The sequence below is a fragment of the Oxyura jamaicensis genome, chromosome 6 (genome assembly GCF_011077185.1).
Source record: "Oxyura jamaicensis isolate SHBP4307 breed ruddy duck chromosome 6, BPBGC_Ojam_1.0, whole genome shotgun sequence".
NCBI classification, from domain to species: Eukaryota; Metazoa; Chordata; class Aves; order Anseriformes; family Anatidae; genus Oxyura; species Oxyura jamaicensis.
Genome location: NC_048898.1, coordinates 14,298,533 through 14,320,529, shown reverse-complemented (window position 1 = coordinate 14,320,529; position 21,997 = coordinate 14,298,533). Strand labels below are relative to the sequence as shown.

The 21,997-nt window shown below is 37.9% G+C and overlaps 1 protein-coding gene across 7 annotated transcripts in view; it reads left to right on the top strand.

The window, feature by feature from the left end:
- Positions 1-21,997, top strand: part of LRMDA (leucine rich melanocyte differentiation associated) — a 694,799-nt gene that overhangs the window by 17,938 nt on the left and 654,864 nt on the right. For 3 of the 7 annotated variants that reach the window (XM_035329289.1, XM_035329288.1, XM_035329291.1), the window contains exon 3: positions 10,885-10,985. In XM_035329289.1, coding sequence (XP_035185180.1) covers positions 10,885-10,985 — 101 coding nt within the window. Of the gene's footprint in view, positions 1-7,166; positions 7,372-10,884; positions 10,986-21,997 lie in introns of those variants that run through there. The other 4 variants (XM_035329290.1, XM_035329292.1, XM_035329293.1 and 1 more) reach the window with 4 other exon arrangements.

Genomic DNA, 21,997 nt, shown 5'->3' with positions numbered 1-21,997 from the left:
CTGCAGAGGATGATGGGTTTTGTTTGAGCTCTGTTCTTTCATAGCTATCCAGATTGTTAGCAACTTGCATACGTTTCTGTGGGAATCTTTGGTACTCAAAAGGTATAAAGAAAAATAGCCACTATTTTTTGAACTGAGCAATAGGGAGCTAAAACTTTTGTTTCTTCAGAAATTATTCCATATTGGCCTGTAATATGTTGACTTTTGATTGGGCTGTATACCTGCTTCCTGATCTCTTTTCAGCAGCAGTGTCATATGTTATCTGTGTGGAAAGCTGTGGTTTTGCTGTTTGCCTGTATAACCAGCTCAAAGATGTAAGATTTAAAAAATGGGGTCACGTACATAGATTTAAAGCAGAAAAGGAACCTGTTTGCTAATGTCAGGTATTTCTACACCTTGGCTCAAGCTCCTTCCTGACCACACAACCTTCCGTCAGGGTAAAGGCAGGCAGAGAACTCCTTCCAACAGGTATTTTCAATAGTATATACCCAGTTATAGATAGGGCTCTCTTAAGATACAGTGATGTTGGCAAAGTATGTTGCAGATTGTGTCTCTGTGGATTCATCAGGTGAAAATAGTTCCTTCCAAGCAAGCAAGCAACCAGTCAAAAAATCCCAGCCCTCTGGCTGGTCTGGTATTTCAGTTCTACAGGAACTACCAGGACAGCTAGAACAAGAGACATCTGGCCTCTGCAGCCACTTGCTTTGTTGTTTGATCTTTGTCTTTAAGCATTTCTGGAAATAATTTGTTTTGTCTTTGTGTGACAGGCAGTCTCTGCCCCAGATACTGTGATGGAGACCTGGAACAAGAAACTTACTGAACTTTTAAAAGCTCAAACTTGTTATTTAGAATAGAACTGCAATGTTGAATGGCCTCAAATTAGATTTTATCATAGGTCTAATCCTTTTTTTTTATTTTTTATTTTTTTCCCAGCTCTGATTATTGCATTCTTGTGACCAAACAAGCATTGATGCACAAAGATATATAGTTGCTTCACTATTGCAATTTACTTTCCCACGATAGTGCAGCCAGCCACTGAAATTCACATATACATAATGGATTGTAGGGAAGCACAGCACTTCAGGTTTGTTGGGAGTCAGTCATCTTGCGCTTCAAAAAAGAAAAAAGGAAAAAAACAAAACAAAAAAACCCAACCTCCATGTTTGTGTGCAACATATAATTACAGGAAGAAGCAGAAGCAACAGCTTCCAAACAAACATTACTGAATACTTTCCAATAAAAAAAAATCTTATGATCTTTTATTAAGTGTTCTGTGCCTGCATAGCTAGCAATAGGCTTTTGAAACTTGGCAGGAGGATAATCCCGTCATTCTTTTTGTTGGTTTTCTGGAAAAACAAACAAACAGGAAAACATTTAGATTGCATGAATTATAACCTATTGAAAAACCCCATTTATTGTCTTTGGTTCACACTATATATTAAGTTTGGCAACATTTCAAAATCCTTCAATAATCTACAGAGTTTGTGGATGTCCTGTGTCAGCATTTTTCTTCTGCATGCTAGGTGCAACACAGAGAATAACTGCCTTTCAACCTTGAATGTTTTTTTTTTTTTTTTTTTTGCCTCCAAGTTCTGTTCATTCTATAGTCTAAAGGAAACAGAGTCTTGCATATTAAAAAAATAAAAAGATCCTGTATCATAACAAACACTTTGAGAAGGTAAAGTTAAATTGCGCAATTAATTGTTACTATGTCTTAGCTGTTGAACACATCTCTTATTAAATGTAATTCTAGCCTAATAGCTATAGTGTGCTATATAATATAAGGGATTTTAATTGTATTTGGGCCATGCTGTGGTGGACAAAACTGTCATTAACTTTGGTGGAGGCCAGATTACTGCATAAAAATGTCAGGAAAGGCTTTTTTTTTTTTTTTTTTTTTTTTTTTTTTTTCCTACTGTCTTCAAACCTTTTAGGTTGTTCCATTTTTTTTGAAAACTCTTAGCCTATACTGTATTGAATTTATAAAGACTATATGCAAAGTTATCTTAGAAGAATACTAACAAGGTTACAATGTGAAGCTTTCCAAAGATGTCAGGAGATGCTGAATTTCAAGATGCCTTTGCAATTAAATAGTGAGTGAACTTCTGTCAGAGCCGTCTTCATTCACAATCACCATATATCCTCAGTGTGCTCATACCACGCTGCTGCCATATAATAGGAAAATAATAATTAAATATATCCTGGAGGTGGTTGTAGACAAAATTCTGCTCTGCATGCAGACAGGAGGAATCAAAGAGTCAGGCTCTGATTTAGGGTACAGTGTGAAGATTGTGGCAAAAATGTGTGACAATAAGATCTGGGCAATTCTCAAAGCCCTGGAAACTTTCTGCCATAAGCTCTAGCTGTTCTGTACTAATTGTAAATATAAAATGGAATCCTCTAGAACTTTACAGCAGTTTGTCACCAGTTTTGGTGCAGCGCTAGCCCTTCTCTAAATGGAGCAGAAGTGCAGAAGTCACATAGTGTTTGTGTGCTGCACTGCACGGGGCTACTGCATAGGAGGGAACAGCTCCTTGTCCCACAGAAAGGTTTGGGCCTACCTTAGAATCTGCAATTCTTACCAAATAACCTTTTCCTTTATTTAAACGAAGTTAGGGGAAGAATTGATCAAAGATGCAAGAGCATTCCAGATTGGACAATGTGGTTCTTTGTTGTAGGAAAAGATTAAAATATATATATATATTTAACCCTACTTTCTGCTGTAAGAGTCTCGAGAAGAATGGAAAAACATAAATCAAGGCCATTAACTAACAGTATCAAACTCAAAGCAGATTCAAAAATACTATATAGCTACATGGTAGTACCTATACTGCATATTGCAGTACATATTGCAGTTCTACCACTTTTCGTTGTCTGCTTTTCTGGACAAAAAGTGTCCTGCAGTCTTTCAGACATGTGCTATGGACATGCACTTCTGAGAAAAAAAAAAAAAAACAAATCAAAGCAACACAAAAAAACCCTCTAATTTTAATTCATCAGCAGAAAGAAAAAAAAAAAGAATTTGGATGTTCTTACCCTCAGTTTTTAAAGCAGTGTATCACACTGTCATAATATAGTCAAGAAAAGGTGTACTAGTGTATTGAGTGTACATGCATAACTTGCTTTTCAGATCCTTTTAACTTATCATTAGCTGCTACATGTCCTTATAAGTGAGAATATAAGAAATAGTGTGGAGATAGGAAAAGAAAAGCTTAATTTCTAGCAGTTCAGACTAGGAATAAGAAATGAGGTCATCATTACTGTATTTCTTTCTGTCTTTGTCAGTGAGGTTAAACTATGTACTTTGTTGCATTTTTCTTAATTCCATCATGCTTATATTCTTCTTGTTTGTTTCATAGCAGAGAGTCCTAGTAATGCTCTTTCTTGCGAGACGTTTGAAGTTATTAGTGTGGACATTAAACACCATCTTTAACTATTTGGTGTTAAAAACAGTTCCATGTAAAGCTATGTATGAATAAAACCTTCTGCTTCCTTTGGTAATACAGACAAAAATGTCTGCACTACAGTCAGTCTCTTTCACGTAAATTGATTCAGTTTGGATTATGCATTGTATTGCTGTGGAAACTTACATATTTTGAGAAAACATTTTCATCGTGGTCATCAACAAATGTGTTGTATTGGTAAACACTGAGCCAAATTTTCTGACGGTCAGATTGGAAAAATTCTGTGAGTTGGCTAGGACTTTTTTTTTAGTTGAAATTAAATAATAATAATAATAATTAATAATAATAAAACCAACTTTGTTTGTTCACAGCACACCATTTTGTCAGGTGGAATTGTAGGGTGTTTTAGAAGACAACAGGTTGTTGCCTGAGGTATTTTGACAGGTAAGATGATTGTGTGCATGCACATGCAGACATACATAGTGTGCCATAAGATGGAAAACCATTTTGGTTAGCTTGGTATGAAGTATTTTAGCTAATAAAACATTCAAGATTGTTACTTTTTCCTCTTACAAACCTTCAACATACCTTTAAGTTAGGAAAACACCTCTATACATAGGTTTCATAAAAAATGACATGATTTGTTTGGTGCTTGGAGCTATGCTAAATTTTATGGTATGTATTAGCTAATTATTTGAACCAAATGGTCAATGAGATTTCAAAATTGTAGCTGTGTATACATTTTAGGTTTGTGACTGCTAAAATGATACAGAGCTCTGTCACTATGTGCAGAACACAGAAGAGGTCTGATAGCTATCTGCCATGCTCCCAATACACTACTCAGTTGTTTAGGGCCTGGATTATGGGTATTGTTTTATTTTGAACATCCCTTGCTTCTTATTCAAGGAATGGGCCTGCTCAGTTTATAATATATATATTTATGTGTATGTAAAATTATATATACTGAGCAGATTGGTGTAAATAATTGGATGTAGCTGTGCACAATAAAAAATACATTTTTTTTTGAAAAGGTCTATGTTGTTTTAGTCTGTTTGTAACTCATGTTAAACACTACTGAAGTTTTAGGCAAAGCATTGCTGAACATTTAAGGAAATCATATTTGAATGGCCCATACAGAACTGCCACTTTCTGCTTCTAACTGTGCAGTGAAACACTGATAATTTAAATAAAACGTGTTTTTTTTTTTATATTTTGTGTATACACAAACTGTAAAAAAAGACATTTCAAAGGTCAGCTAAGCCCCACTGTCATAAATTATTTCAATCTGAACAAAGAATCCTTACAAAACTTTCAGCTTCTAAGCAACCACCAATAAAAATATATTCTGTAAGTACAAATTTAGTCTTTTAAAGCTTTACTCGTGTAGGCAGCTCTATCAAAGCTAAAGAAAACATTCAGATGATTCAGGTTGTGCTGGGCCAGGACTCGAGAAGGTAGCATTTTGCGATGCTCAAAAGAATAAGTACATATTGTAAGGTGAAAGAAAAGACATTCTAAAAACAGAGGAAGCTTCATAATGATCTGGAATCTGTGCTAGAAAATGATGCTGATGATCAACAGGCTCAACAGCTAACAAAAGCCTGCCTGTATTTATGTAACAGTGTAATGTATTTTAGCTTCATAATAACGTGAGGTGGTAACTAATGAGCACATTGACTCATATATTTGAAATCTAAGACAATGTTTTAACTTAGTTACAATTTCAGATGGGATATTCCAAAATACTCCTTCAGTAGTAGACAGTTGCAGCTGTGTCTTCCTTTTGAACATTACGTGCAGGTGCGAGGTGCTCAGAAACTATGGAATAAAACAGAGACTCCAAAAAAATAAAGTTTGAGAAAGTTGCCAGTCATGAGGTAGATAGGAAGCTAGCAGCAGAATTGGCATGTTCAAGATTAAGTTTTCAAAGTCTAAGGAAGCATCGTAACAAGACAGTCGTGTCTCCTATCCAGTCCTCTGCTACAGAGATCCTATTTCTCACTTCCTCTATGGTATAATAGGCCCATTTTGTCATCGTGGTCAGTAGCACTCCCTGTTTGTTACACACCATGGGATTTGGATCTATTATTTTGTCCATGCAAGATAATAATCTAGGCCATGTCTACACAAGAAAATGTTGAACTGGTTTTAAAAGAATGATTATGAGCTGGATGCAGTTAAAACAGTTTGCCACCTCCTTAAATTGTTTTTGTAATTTACAAAATTCAGCTAAACTGATTGAAGAGATGATAAAGTCAATTTCAGTCACCTAGTTTAGGGAGCGGGACCTGCAACTTCTCCCTCTAGACAAGGTCTTGCCTAGTAAGTAGGAGGATCAATGGCAGGTTAATGCAATTGGCAACGTAAGGAGGTGGAAAAAACAGACTCATTATTTGTCTGTGCTATTTGGTAAACTATTCAGGCAGGATTTCTTTCTTCAGAGATCTCTCTAAAGTGACAGCTAGTACTCTACTAAAATTAATACTAATAATATGGATAACGATGTGCTAAATTGTTTCCAATATAATTATTCCAATTTTACAGGAGCATAGTATTGAACTGATTTTACTCCATTAAGGCAAACACAGCTGACTATATCAGGAGGCCACTTTGCGCCTTGAGTTCTATCTGTTCATTCTGATGGGAATTGCGTGCTTGTAACTAAAGGAGAGATAATAAGAGGTAGATACAGAAGAGTAGACTGTATTGCTTTGTTTAAATTTACAGTTCACATAGCACTTGTTTTTCTTGGCGTATGTTATTTGCTACATGATCTAATAAATAAACACAGGCCCTGATTGTTTGAAGCATGCTGAGTGATGACCTGAACTAGCAAGTACGCCTTGATGGAAAACTCTTGCAAAGAGAAACAGAACTTTTATTCATTAGTGTAGGATCTGCTTATTTGCTGTGGATGAAGGGTTTGATTCTTCTTGGTCTTATACTATGTAAGGGAGAATTAGATCTATGCAAAGGAATGGAGTCATTTGTTCACCGATTGTGTTTTGATCTTCTGCATGTTGGCCCGTTTCTGTTTACATGCGATACATTAACATATCAGGGGGTGCACAATGGTGTGCATTTATTTATTTATTTTTCCCCAGGCTCTTAGCCCCTTGTTTCCTGCCCAGCAGTTAAAGGAAAGGGAGGGATGCCCCTGGAAGAAGCGTAATGCCACAGTTGTACCATGAATTTATTCTGTTAACAGTATGAGGTAGAGCAAGTACTGTATTAGTTTCTGCTGTGATGCTGAATAAGCTGTAGAAAGTGGTTTGCAGCACAGAACACATCTCCTCCTGCAACTTATTTCCCTTCACAGCATGCCTCTGCTTTCAGCGAGTTACGCTGCATTAGCAACGGAGAGGAAAAAAGATTTTTAAAGGTGCTTAGGCAGCCGAAGAGGTAGGGAGATGACTAACAGGATTTAGGATCCCAGCATACGAAACCTAAGTATCTCCAAAAAGTAAAATCCTTACGGAAAACCTTCCCTTTCTACTTTACCTAATCAGCGGCAGCCTCCCATCACGGCATTATTTTAATTAGCAATTAAAATGCCCCGGAAAAAGTGCTTTGAGAGGTGTTTGTGGTGGCTCCACAGGTCTGTTTTCCACACGAACTGAAAAATAAATAAATAAACGAAGCGCTAGGGGGCCGCGGGCCCGACCCGCGCGCAGCGGGGTAACCTCGCCTCAGCCCCCGGCACCGCGCGGAGCCCCGGGGCCGGGCCCATGGCGGCGGGGGCGGGGGCGGGGGCGCGGCGGGAGCCCCTGCGCGGCCGCCGCCCCCTGCCGCGGCCCGGCCGCGCTTCCGCCGCCGTCAGCTGACTGCCGCCAGCAGCCGACAGAGCCGGCCTGGCCCGGCCCCGAGTCGACGGCGACCGCGGAAGCCCCGCTGCGGCCGCTCCTCCCCCGCCCTCACCGCCCCGTTCTCCCCGGCCATGGCAGGGGTCGTGGTGAGCGGAGCACAAGTAAGTGTGCGCGGCGCGGCGCGGCCCGGCCCCACCTGCCGGCGGCACGGTGCTGCTCCCCGCCCCGTCCCGCCCCGCCAACGGCAGCGGGGCCGCCGGGCTGGGCTCTGGGCAGGTCGGGGCGCTCAGGGCTTCCGCGGCTTCCTTGCCAGGCGGCTGCGGGGTTCGGGGGGCGCGGTGGGGTAAGGAGAGGCGTGCGGGGCTCCCGGGGGCAGCCCGGCTGCCCGAGCCGGTGTAAGCGTGCTGGGGCCTTGGGCTCGCCCCGCCGCTGCTGCGCCTCCTCCTGAGGCCGGTCGAGTCCCGCGGAGCCCCGCGTCCCGCCCGCTACCAGCACATGGCGCGGCCGCCTGGAGACGTGCTCCAGGTGTGCTTCCCCTCGGAGGAAGGCGGCGTGCCGTGCGCAGCGCCTACTGGGCAGCGTTCTCTGGGAAAGATGCTACCTTGCGAATTGCGAAGATCCCTGCGTCACTCGAAAGTGATGACAGAGTTTAAGCGGTCATTTCCCCCAGAGCTAAAGCAGAAGAGAGTTGCAACCGATACTGAAACTAACTTACGCTTTAAACATTTTGTAAAAACATAGTTTGTTCCTGAATTGTACACAGTGCGTTGAAGAGCCTGAGAGAGTGTCCGAGCTGCCTGTAGCTGGTCTCTTGCTGGGTTCTGAAAGAGAATTCCTGAACGCTTCTGTGGGATGGTGAGCCAGGCACCAGTAATACAAATGTTTGATTATGACCAGCCTGCATTCAATCTGGAGAATTAGGCAATGGAGACATCTACATCTATTTGTAATCCCACGGGATGTCCCATAATGGGTGTAGAAAATCTGAGAAACCCGCCGTTACTGATGTGCGTTGTACCAAAGAGCGGAGTCGTCTTGGGAAAGTAGGTTTGCTCTCCTCTCTCACTGATGGCACCTCTGGATATGCGCTTGAAAGTTCATCCTCATTTTGAGGGTCTTTGAGATGGATGCCAATTGTTTTTAACCAAAAGACTAAAAGTGAAGAAACGTTATTCTCAACTTGTCCAGACTACTGAAGCCTTGTTTTATATCAGCATTGTTCAAAGATTAAAGAGCAGAGGAGTGAGGAAATAATACTCTTGAAAACTTGTTTAAAAAGGCTTATTGTGTATTGCATGGCTGGCGAGCTGGCAGCCGCTGATCTTCTTACAATAAAGAGAGCTCTTGGGTATCTGAGACAAGTTTGTGTATGTGGGGTGTAGAGATGTGAAGCAAACGTACCTTGTATTTTGTGGAAAAACAAATCCGTTTGTTTTAAATTCAAAACGGTGCTCGTATGGTGAATGAGCTGAGGTGGACTTTGTGCAAGTTCCTTTCACGAGGCCCTGAGCATTAAAAGGTCACAACAACCATGTTTCACGTGCAAATACGTCTATGAATAACCTGTTTGTACCAGTTGTGCAAATATATTTGTATATTTTACCAGTTCAAAGTCTGAAGCTTTACAATATCTTAAGTATTTTGCTTTCTGTGTGCCCCAAAACACATTTGTATGAGCTTTCTTCCTCAACTTCTGTTCTTGTGGAGCTAGGGCAGTTGAGGCCAGGTAAGTTTCTGGAGCAGTGGCAATGCAGGTCAGAATCTCTCGCTACTTTTCCACCCCTGGTCCCTGTGGGTGAGAAGAGTGGTGGTGGCCTGTGTTCTTGCTGTCTCTGTGGCTGCTCAAGATCGTCTTGCACTCCTACCGTTAATGGGCATCATATTTTAGTTATATCCATTACAACATGTTGCACTGAATTACTGCTTAATCCAAGGAATTACTCTACGTGTGAAGGGCTGTCTCTCCAAGGGTTTGCAGGCGCTAGTTTATAGAAATCTATTTTTCTGTGAAGAACGAGGCGATACTTGTTTGTGTACTCGTATGTATACTGTAAAATATTTTGTGGTTCTCTTGGATGAAAACCAGAGGGTAAATATATATAGAGAGAGTATGAGGCATGTTTAATTCAATGAATTCTGAAAGACAGTTGCTGCTATGCCCGAACCATTAGGATGTGAACTGCCCAGAACTGTTCATTTCCCCTTTGTCCTTACGCTTGCTAAAGTCATGTGTATGTCTAGTAGCGGAATATATATATGCACTATATATTGTAAGAGCAGGGATGGTTTAAGGGGGAAGAAGTTGTTAACTGGAACTTCAAGCTGCCTGCTTTCTGCTCATAAAAAAAAAATTCACTGTAGTCAGATTTGTTTGCTTAAGGTATTGAACAAAGTGAATTAAATTGGATGCAGTACTGTAGTATCAGATTGCAATCATTTTCAGAGTGTAAGAAGCAGGGATGATTTTCCAAAGTACAGACTGTCAGTCTGTTCTGCAGAGGAATCTCTATTTAGCAAAAAATGTAGTAGTACCAAAACAGGGTTTGACCCTTTGGGATATTTTGTTACCAAATATCAGTGGTGTATGATTGCAAAATTGCATTCAACATGGAGGGAACAGCTGTATCTCCTCGGTAGTGGTCTAACAGAGCATTGAAAGCCACCTGACTAGCAGGTTGCCATCTAAGGACAACCAGTGTTGGTTTAGCACAGAATCTGAAGTGTTGGTGTTGGGTGAGTCAATACAGACAATACATATATGACAGTATGTTTGGCACAATTTGTGGGGATTCTTTTAAGAAATTAAGCCAGGCTTCCAAGACAATACATCAGACAGAATAAGTGAAGTTTTTTTTTTTTTTTTTTTTTTTTTTTTTTTAAATATAATCACGTCAACACTGCTAAAAAGAAATATGGGTAGATATTATATTTTTTTCTACCTCTAATTCTTCCTCTGTTTGTTGAAGGTGGGTCAGATAGACAGCTATGGAAAGGAGGAAACACATTGCCAAGTATTTTGGGTATAACGAGGAGTGTAACCTGAACATAGGTGTTGAAGCCAGAAACCTTTAGGATTCACACCACTGTCCAAACAAAGCTGTATGCTTGGTTTCTCAGATCTTGAGCAGCCTTCCTGCTCTGTCCCTAGCATACCTCTGAAAATAATAATCCCCCCAAGGAACAGCTGTGAGAATGGATTGATGGTACATTGCTTAGGTGTTTCTGGACCAAACTTTCTGAAGTGATCTCTAAGCGTTTTGCACACTGAGAGGCAAACTAGAAAGTCTTTTGAATGCCTGCTGATCTTTCACAATTATTTTTTTCAGGAGGGTAATCCAAAGTAATGTTAGATCGAAGTATTAATAGTGGAATGGAGTACGATACACTACGTAATGGAATAAATGCAATGTATTTGATCAAATAATTTTTATTTGAAATAAGAAAATTCCGCTACATTGTACATAGGACTATGCACGTGTTAAGTATTAAGCTGACTGTATCGATAGAAAAATTAGACTGTCATAAGTTCTTTAGCAGAGAAACAGAAGAAGCTCAAAGCTGTAATGAATGTTTATTATACAATGTGTTGTCATTGGATCAATGAGGCAGAATCTGGACAGGAAACAGTAAATAATCCATTTACAGAATGCTTCCTTTTTGCTTCTAATTCTCAGGTGTCCTACATTAGTCAAGACTGTGAAGAAATTCCAGAATTTCTGGGAAGAAAATATGGACATATGGCAAAAAGACTAGATCTTAGCTTCAACTTGTTAAGGTATGTTGTATAGAGTTTTTTTAAGTGCAGTTTGGGACACCAGCTCCAAAACCATAATATTTATTTGTTTTTCTCAAAATAGAAACATGCATAGTTGTTGTCAAGTGGGTGATACTGTTTTATAGACAATGTTTGTCTCATTTTCTTTAACTTTTGGAATACAAGCAACCAAGTGAGTGTAAATTTCTGGTGTTAACGCAAATGATGCCAGTGCGGAGCTTATGGTTAGTTCTTTGCTCAAAAAGGAAAATAAACAACATTACCTGAAGAAGCGAAGAATGGGATCAACATGATTTTTTCTTAAACAAAAAACAAGTAAGCGTGTGCTTATTTCCTTTCCTTTTTTATTTGTAGATCTCTGGTTATTACTGTAAATGGTTTGTAATACTCTTTTCCCAGATGATGTGTTTTTATTATATGATTTTATTTTGTGCAGCTGTATAGTTAAGTGCTAAAGCTAAGTGCAGTTAGAGTTTATAAATAAATTCTAAATTATTTTAACGTATGGATTGATTTTGAATTCTATAGTATTCCCATTAGTCATTACAGAAATTCTAAACAGTATCCATTTTCATTTAATCATCGTGTGAGAAGCCTGGTGAGGTTCAGCAGTGTGCCTTTCAGATTTGGAACTCTGTAGGTAAGCAAGGGAGAAAGGAGTGGCATGTAGTAATGTATTTTAGAAAAAGTGTAGCTTTCTTAGCATTAGTGCTGAGGATTCTTAACTTTTTCCTTCTATTTCATTGAGGGTAAGGCCAGAGTCTACTAGTGAAGAATGAGTCACATAAAAGTAATATGCTGGTGTCTCGTTCTCCTAGGGAAAACAGTCACTGGTTTTTATCTTGCGTAATACTAATGTTATTTTGAGCAACTGTAAACTCAAAGACTGATTCCTGTATGCAGGAGGTAGCAGAGCAAAAGAAGCACTTAATCTGTGGATTGGCATTATCTTAAATTTATCTTATGTCTGGCTGATGACTGTGTGCCTATGGAAATTGTGATTAGACGAGAGAATTTTGGGGAAGAGGGGAGCTGGAATTGACATTTTTTCATTTTATTACAAAGATAATTCAAGTTCTGCATGCGTATTAAGATTTAACATGTCAACAAGACTACTCCCTTTCTTTTCTGGAGGTACTATCTCTTGAGGAAAAAAAAAAACAGGTTTTGTTTCTTTCTTTCAATGTATGATTTGAAGAACAGCTCCTCAGAGTTCATTTTATTTTGTAAAGTAGAATATTCATTTTAAATGTAGGTGCAATATACTGTTACACTTGAAGTCAATTGCTTGTACTATGGAGCTTAATTGGTGATGTATTCCTCAAATCTGTTTTCATCCCTTCTTTCCTTCCTTATCCCCCAGAACAGTTACTTAACCTACTTTTTGGGAGGGATGTTTTATCTATTGGGATAAGGGGAGAAAATGAGTGTTAAAATCTTTTGTGGGAAAAGGTGAGAGAAAGGGCTAGTGTTTCACATAGCTGCAATCAACTTTTGATGTGGGATAGGTTGCTTTTTAAAAAAAAAATATCAAAATTTGTTAATGATATTTTAAAGACAGAAATCAGGTTTGGGGAATGGAGGGCTTTGTTTTGAAGCTTATTTTGGGGAAGCTCATATTAATGTGATATGGGCATTAATGTGTACTTAATCTTAACTCTTAAAATGGAGTTTGGTTTTCTACAACAAATTTCTGTCATCAAAGGCATAAGTTGATTGGAGAAGACATTATCATCACTCCTACCACATATGAATATAATACTGTGCTTTGCTGGCATTAATATAATATGCTAATAGTAAGGCACTTAGCTAGTCATCCTCTGAGTAGACACATAATGTGTAGCAACTTTTGATGGCTGCCTTTTGATTGCTGTGCTATGGGAAGAAGGTGTATGGTAGTGGCTGTGAATCCTTTGTTTATTAGGATTTATTAGGTGGGAAGTTTAAGTATTTCTAGAAATAAGCATATCAACTGTTGTATTTGGACATAGCGCTTAGAGGCTAGAGAGAAGACAGGAAGTGGATTTGTTACCTGAGACACTTGTGATAGTATATTATTTCGTGACTAAGGTATTTTAAAAGAATTCTACTGGATGTAAGTTAGGTTGGGTCAGACCTGTAAGATTATCTGTAAGACTATCTTCAACTCCGGCTGAATTCAGTAGTATTCTGTAAGCTTTTCATATGTGTTTGATATTAATTTTTATAACCTTGAATACCCCTTTAACAAAAAGAGGAACATACAGTGCTGGTTTTGAAGTGTTGATTAACAGGATGCACGTGTCTCTTGAAGCTGTTGCTGATGGTACATGTCTCTGAGGAGTGCCTCCTGCAAAACTGTCTGCTCAACATTCCCTGAACTTAGGCTGTAAAGTCTGTCTAGCAAACGAGGGGGTTTACAGATTGTCTGTCTTGTGTAGGTACCAGATTACATTCATGATTCTGCTACACTCTTCTTGGAGATGCAAATTAATCTGAGCTTGATTGAAGGGGAGGGAAAAAGTTCTTTGTAGTAAAGATGTTAGTTTCCACTATAATGATTCATATTAGATTGGAGTATGTGTGCATTTTTTGAAAGAAAAAGGCTATTTCAGTGGTCATTAATCTTTGAGAACTAGTATCTGAGTCAGAAAGATGCTAAAATGCTTACTAGTTACCTGTTCTCAATGTCAGGAAATAACTACTTACCAAACTTTTCTGTGTTGTTTTTCATATAGGGTTTGTCCTACCCTCTGTAAGTATGGCTACTCCTGAGTGTATTTTGGGAAGGAACCATCCTCTTGTACCAGACAATCTATTTTGTAACATAAGTATTAATAGAAATTCTGACAACTTAACAATTAAATGATGGGTTTTAGAAATTGAGTATAGAGGGACACTTTTTATTGTGTGGGCACCAGTATTTGTAGTCATGTTATTTAACATTGCTGTCATAGGTATTGTCGTGTACAGAGAAAGAGAGAGAGATCTGTTGTAGTAATGTGTTCAGGTTTTTGATCAGTTGGCAGCAGATGCTTCTTGCAAGACAGCACTCTCCGTTCAGATCCAGAAGTCCTGTGCAGTTGTCGATTTGCAGTCTTTACTGTGCACACATGCATGCTTGTGCACTTAAGATTCGTCAGAAATATTAATTTCTAGTGCATGATAAAGGTGTCACAAAACTTTCTTATGCAACCAATATGATGAATGTAATGTATAATGTTATACTTGATTCAACAATCACTTTAATGACTTATAGTGCTTTTTATACTGTGATAATGCAGGTAACTTGATTGCAAAAGTGAGGATAGAGCCAGGTAAGTTATTTTGCCAGTTATGGCTTTTGACAAAAAATGTGTGTTTTCAGAGGCTTGTCCAGGTATACTGGAAAACGTGTAGGAGGATTGGCTAATACTGTATAGGGAAGTAGGAAGGAATTATGTGTCAAATGTGCTATGCTTTATGACTTGTTTTACACTCAAACAACTTGTACTAAATTTGTCACTTAATAACATAGATATTCATTCAATAGATGCTGTTTTGTATTTCTGGAACACATTAACCTGCTGTTATGAACAAAGCAAGGAGTTGCTTGTTTACCACAACCACCCACCCCCCGGCTCTTTTTTTTTTTTTAATCAGCTTGTTGAGCTGGTACATATTTAGATAATGATTTTTCTTATATTTAGGGATGTCATCTAATTTATTATTGGTTGTGATGGCATTTCTGTCTTTTTTTTTTCTGCAATGAAGAATAATTATCTGGATTCAGTGTTCTTATGTGTAGTGTTTTTCTTCTCAGATTTCTCCTATTTCTCTTTCTGTGTGACATAAATACGTAAATGTGCACAAAAATGGAGAACTAAATTGGAGGGGGTTAGGCTTGGTGCTTTTGTATTGGCAAATTTATATGGAGAAAAATATATTATTCACCAGCTTTTTCTGACCTTACAGTAATGTCCAGGTTCTTTCTTCTTAAATACAAATCAGGGCCTATGTAGGTACTACATTTTCTTTGTATCAGATGTGGTAAGGCTAATGACACTTGATTAAATACTCACAAATAGTTGCTCTTTAAAAGAATTCTTGTCTTTCTTGTTTGCCTTTTTCTAAGAATTGGTCTCTGCCCTCGATTACCCTGGCTGATGCATGGATCCATCTCTCTTTCACTTCTGGCAGCCAAAGCCAAGTGACCCTTACGTCTTAAAATGGTTACTCATCTCCTCTTCTGACCAGAAAGGAAAGGAAGGGTAGGAGAGATGAACTGCAAAAGGGAACTTTCAATGGGGAGGGTGGGGAAAAAAGGAGGAGTAACAGTTGTGCATGGAGCACAGAAATTGGTGTGTATTTCAAAACATGGTAGTTGTAATCAGCAAGATGTGGTACCACTGTATTCTCTATCCTGTTCACACCTCTGGCAAACCGAAATCCTTCAACTCCAGACCACTGCTATCCAGTTGTGAATTATTTCTTCTTGTGCTGTTTTCTTTACAGATTTTGTTGAAACGGTTTCTAATGTCTTCTGTGTTTGGACTAATGGGGGGTTGTGAAGAAGATGGAGCTAAGCTCTTGTCATAGGTGTACAGCAAAAGGATGAGAGGCAGTCATCACAGGGAATTTCCAACTACTTATCAGGAAAAACTTCCCATTGAGAAAGGTTGAGTAGAAGAGGTGTGCAGAGAGGCTGTGGATCCCTCCACCCAGGGTGATATTCCAAGTGCAACTGGACAAAGCCCCAAGCAGCCTGATCTAACATTGAAGTTGCCCTCCTTTGAGCAGGGGATTGGACTAAATGAGCTCTGCGTGCCCATTCTGACCTAAACTGTGCTCTGATTCTGCAACCCTACTGGTGTGATTGTCTGTAGTAAAATTGCCAGAGTTAGAGCAGCTGTTTTGAGTTGATATTGGTAGTGATTTTCAGCTATTTTAGAAATGAACTATTAGTACTATGTATTTTAAATAAGGCATGTTTCAGCAGCAGAGATGTTTTACTTTGAAAATCAAGTTCTGAGTTTTTCATAGTAAGTGTATATGATAGTCTTCACTGGTAATAGAGTACTGTAAAGGCCTTTTTTTTTTTTTTTCCTGTAATATGTGAAAAGCTATTCCCCAGTTCCCAGTCCATTATTTAGTGGAAGAGTGGAGTACAGGAAGGAAAAGTCACTGATGTACCAGTGTTAGTGTTGCTGGGAAGCTTTGCTGAAAAGGATTTCAAGGGTGATTGGAAAACTATTGTTGATCACCAGAAGTTAAAGATTTCATTGGAAAAAGGTAAATGATAATTATTGGTGAAGAAAAGAAAGGAATAAGCAAGTAAGTAAGGATGTAACATAGTTAGGAAGGAGAGGCTTGGGTAAAATACAAAGATACTCTTGCTAGACACATATTGCTCTTCTGTGGCAAGAGAAAAAAAAGTTATTCAAAGGTTCTTTTATTTGTTCTGGATAACTTTCTTTGTGCTAAATATCTCCTTTCACATTAAAGGCTAAGTGCACTCCAATGCCTGAATAACAGATGTCAGTGTTATTGCAAAAATAGGTGCCGTGCTTTATAAATAACATCTACTGTTTCATTCACCTAGAAGTCCACTTCTATTTTTGTGTTTTTAAACGTGAGCTATTTTTCTTTTTCTTACAGAGATTTCTTCGGGCTCTAAACTGTGAGGCGGAAGGGAGAGTGAATCTTTTATCTTGGCCAATGAGGGAGGATTAATCCAATAATTGTGCTCAGGGAGATACAGATATCTCTTCTCTCTCTCTAGGGTGCAGATTATTTCTGCTAGGAGCATGAATAATTTGCACAGTGTGTGCTTGTGCATATTTTCCACAGTCCGATTAAGAGGGTCTATGTATGAAAACATCCCCTTGAACTTTAATCCTAGTCTGGAATGTTCCTCCACGACTTTTGTGAGACTGAGGCTTTGTAGTATCCTCTCTGTGGACTACAGATTGTTTATTTCTATCTTCTGTCTACTGTTTTCTTGCCTGGGGAAATAGGCAAGTGGCAGCCTGAAACTGGGCTTCAGTTTTGCAGGGTGTGTTTTCCTTGCTGAGTTGAGCATGAGGCTTTTTTTTTTTTTTTTTTTTTTTACCACCTTCCCAGTCTGTGCAGCAGTAAGGCACACAGAACAGGAAGATGAACAACAAAAGAGAGATGGAAATAAAAGCCAGAATTCAAAACAAAGCATGACATATTTTTAAAAGCCTTTAGACTGATCTTTATAGCATTTTAAAATGTTGAAGAAAATGCACTATTGTTAAAACTTTTTGATGGTTTTATTTATAATGTAGAAAAATATTTTCACCATAATTGGGTAACTCTTAATCGTAGCAATTGCATATTTATCAGTGTGAGGGGCTGTTATTAATGTAGCTGTCATGCACAAACACATTTCTGCATTAAATCCATTTAGTATGTGCATTATTCGGTCTAGAATGTCACCAGGACATCAAAGCCCCCTTAGGCATAAGAGCACAGTGCCCTGCTGTGGCTGCAGAAAGGGCTTGATCAATAAATGTAACATGTTAATGCAGAGCAAATAGAATAAAAGATTTCTTTGACAAGACATGAAAAATCACCTTGTGGCAGCTGGCATGGTGATGCCATTTCAGCGGAGACACTAGCAAAGTTGATCTGACAAGTAAAGAGGAGAGATGATGGTTATAAGGTGCTTTTGTTTCAAACTTCTTTCTTGACCTGTCAGGTTTTGAAGGAGCCTGAATGGCCCTTTTTTGTCATGTGAAAATTGTAGTCTTAGGCAGTTATGAAGCAGTTATCTCTTCTCAAATTGTGAATGCTGCTGTTTAATTGATTCACTTAGCATTTGAAACTGTCACGCATTAATAATTGCTAAATCCTGTAGATACTGCTCCAGTGTGTCATGCTTAAATGTGTAGTTATCAGAAAATTAATATCCTTAATGAACCGATGCTTTCAAACTAGCATTGCATGAAATCTCTTTTGCCCTTTCATTTGTTGAAGGTATATCAGCCAGTTTTCAGAGCAGCCCCTCCTGACATTGGTGTGGTTTTATTTATTTATTTTTTTGATGCCCGACAAATGCCAGCTTTGCTTTGGGTACATAGTGTGCTCAATGACAATAAATATAGTAATTATGCTGGAGTTAGTAATTAACATAATTATAGTCAATTACGACAAATACAGTGCAGAGCTAAATAAATGAGGGTGAGAAATTAGCAAGCTAATTGATTTACCTTACTTGCTGCTGCTTCTTGCAACTAGCAGTTGCTGATTTTCTGCAAGGAGAAAGTGTATTGTTTACAAATAGCTGATTGTGTTTTGAAATGATTCTGTCTTAAGACTCTCACTTCAGTTGCTTTTATACTGAGGTGAAGAGGACTGAAATATGGGGTAGTGGTTAAAAGGAAAAAGGAGCTGCTGTTCTGTTGTCACTGAATGCTCTGAAGGAAAATGTATGTACTTTAATTTTAGATAATTCTTAAGAGTACTGAGGGGAAAAAAAGGCTATTTTTCTTCACAAGAAAAATATATTGCTACAGAAATTTTTGCCATGTATTTTAATCTGCTTAAATGTGGCCTGAATTATCCAAGAGACATCAATATATTTTCATTTGTTTATTTACTTATTGACATTAGAGAGGTCTGCACAGCACTGGATAGTTAAAGAAAGAATTGAAATTGTTCAAGTAGTCCAAGTGTGTTGAAACAATATGCTCTTGTTCAGCTATCAGTTTCAATAATTTAGAACCATCAGATCAGTATAGATGCATAGTATCATAACATTTGTGCACATTATAATTGCATGTTTTGTTTCAAGATGATTTATAGTATGTTGTCTGAAATAAGAGTATTGGAACTATGCAGTTAATCTGTTTCACTTTCCTTTTTTTTCTTTCAAGCATGACCACGTTTTACTATAAGGAAAGAGAATTAATATGTTCAGGTACTGAAGATTTTGTATTTTTTTTTAAACTGGGATTTTTTTCTTAGTGCAAGGAAACAGGGTGTGGTTTACAAATGTGCATGAATTCTGTACTCGATCTAGTTTATTGTTTCAAGGTAAATGGAATTGTATCTAGACACATCAGTGAAGAGAGAACATTTGCTGCAGCTAAACAATCTGAAATACATGATTTCTTGATAGTTTTGCTACTGAGGTAATGTAGCAAAATCTAATGAGTAGGTTTGTAGTTCAAGAGGTGGATACTTAAAGTTTGCTACTGTAAAGCACACGATGCTCTACATTTTGAGTAATATTGAAATTTAGGAATGTCAGAAAATGGATGTATACTAGCGCTCTTTAGAATCAATCCATTTGAAAATCAATTTGCTAAATGGAATATTTATATACAAGGAGTCATTTAAATTATTTAAAATTTATATACTTAGTCTTTCAGATGAAGTCTTACATGTTTATTAGTCTGTATGGACTACGTTATGCATAATTATCTTTATATTAAAATAATTATGAAATAGTTGTGTCCTCCTGGACAAACTGAGACAAATGTGATGATGTGTTTACTTTATATATGAGTAAAACCTTAGGAGTTGTATAAGATAAAGTTTTATAGGTGCAAAAATGTAAGGAGAGTATTACCAGTAACAAAAAAGATTTTATATTTCAAATAGTATTTCTGTTTTGGGTTGCTGATCAAACTATAATAATAAAAGCTATATACACTCTTTACTCTCTCTTCCTCTCCTTTACCCTCAAGCCATGCCTTCCCCTTTTGAAAAGTAACATTTCAACAGGAACCAGATGTGATCTGGGTAATGTATAAGGAAAACTTTTTTTAGCATTTGAAAACTTTGAATAATAATAAAAAATACTACCAAGATTTACTTGGTCTCTCATGCAGTAGCCGTGCCTGTGTTCTGTTACTTTGTCAGCTTTATATGTAAGTATGGAATATTTGTCGTTTCAGAATATTTCCTGTGTATGCTTTTGTGGCTTGTATATTTTCCTGCTGTGTCTTTTTTGTTGTCCTTGTTTTTTTGTTGACATGAAGGGGATGAGTGAACGAACCAATTTTAAAAATATAAAGTTCGTGGCTTATGCTATGTGTTTAAATACCTGAGTTTGATTTTTGTACGATGTGCATAGGATGTAAGGTTTTTTGTTTTGTTTTGATGGATAAGTTAGTTTTCCAGTCTTGCTGATATGTAGAGGCAAACTTAGATTATAAATTTGTTTTATTTCAATTTTGTACTGGTGGTTTTTATCTTCTGTAGTCCCAACAGCCTCTCTTTCTGTCCATTGATCCTTGCTTGACTTTTTATGGCCACATAGTCACTAACAGACTGTGAAAACACTGTAGTATATATACCTCTGACCCCCAGTGCTGGCCATTATCCATTGATTTACTATATCTGACAGATCAGAACGTAAGATTGTATTCTGTTCTGCTTTTCTCAAGAAGGCTAAACATTGTGGAAAGAGTTGTCCTGAGAATATATCACATGGCAGAATTGGGCAAAAGCTTGTTGCTTGAACCTTTGGGGAGTGTCAGTGCGTGTTCATATTGCGTAGTAAAGAATTCTTGGGAGGGATTACTGGAGCTTTTAAAACTGATAAAAATGTTAAACATACCGCACAATTTGATGTGAAGTAAAATAAAGTTGTGAACTTGAACTGTTGTATCTTTAAATGTAGCTAGTGAATGCTAATGTGGTGGGTGTTGTTTTCTTGGTGACATCCATCTCCATGGGGCTGTTGCAATCATGAGAAAAGATGAAATCTGTACTACTTGATAAAGGTGAGTAATGAAGTCCTTGTACTTGAACTAAAAAGGGGATGTCATAGTAGGCATCCATTGACTCAAAGTTGTTCATAAAGCTTTTTGACTGTAACACATCAACACCAGTTCACTGGGAATGCTATCATATGACTTTCTTTGAATTTGAATGAGTGGGGAATGAACTGCTTTCTCTTGGTCTAGTTTTCTTCGTGAAATCAAAGTGGGTTTTTGGAATGATGTTGGAGGCTAAATCCGCATGTTCTGTGCGTACTCTTGGAAACCTGGAGGGCTGAATTCACTGGAACAGTTAATTTCATGTCGTCTTGTGGGAACTGTAACCAATCTTAAAAAAGTTTTTTTTTTTTTTTTTTTTTTGGCAGGAATCTGGGAAAAAATCAGTAAATTGAAAACTACTGCAATATATAGAAAAATATTGGCATTTGGAGGAGAAATAATTTGATGCATTTGTTTTAGTTTTCAGAGAATATTTGTTGATAGAGAGCAAGTAATGGTTTGGTGACTTTTGGCTTGTGGTGACTGGATTTTCAGACCGGGAACTACTCTTCTTTAACTCCCAATACTGTGTTTTAAAAAAAAAAAAAAAAAAAAAAAAAAAAAAAAAAAGGCATATAAAGACCATATTATAGGTGAAATAATCAGGTGGAGCATTCTTATTTTCTGACTTTCCTAATCTCTCTCACTCTAAAACAGTATTTCCTCATGACTGCTGTTGTGAAACAAGAGCCAAGGACTGCAGAAATAACTTATCCGAGGACAAGGAGCTTGACTGAAAGGAGGAACCTGCATTAACTCTGAAGCTATTGTCTCTGTCTTTTCCTCTCTGTTTTGTTGAAAGGTATCTTCTGTTGTCTTTAATGCAATACATGAGATTCCCAGTGTCTAACTGCAGATGTAAAGAACTTGATTAGTTTTGCTAACCATTACTGAGTTTGAAAGGCCTCTGTCCCTCAGTATTCAACAAGCCTGCTGAGTGATAATGTTACAAGTAGTTGGTTGGCATTTGGCACAAAATCTGTCTGATGCTTCTGTTTACGTATTGCTTGTTTGCTATATGTTGTCTTGTGTGATTTGTGCCATTTTTGAGGTCTTTCATTTTACATGAATCATCTTTACTTAAATTACCTTGGAGTTGATTTTTCAGTTTAAAAAGACAAACCGCAAACCCTTAGCTAGTGGAATGAGTATCACCAAAGTGCAAAAGGGCCATGCCTTTTACTCAGGGTGAAGAGCAAGTATGTCAAACTAGACATGTTAAACAATAATTATACTGTCTTTAAGGTCATAGTTAATGTA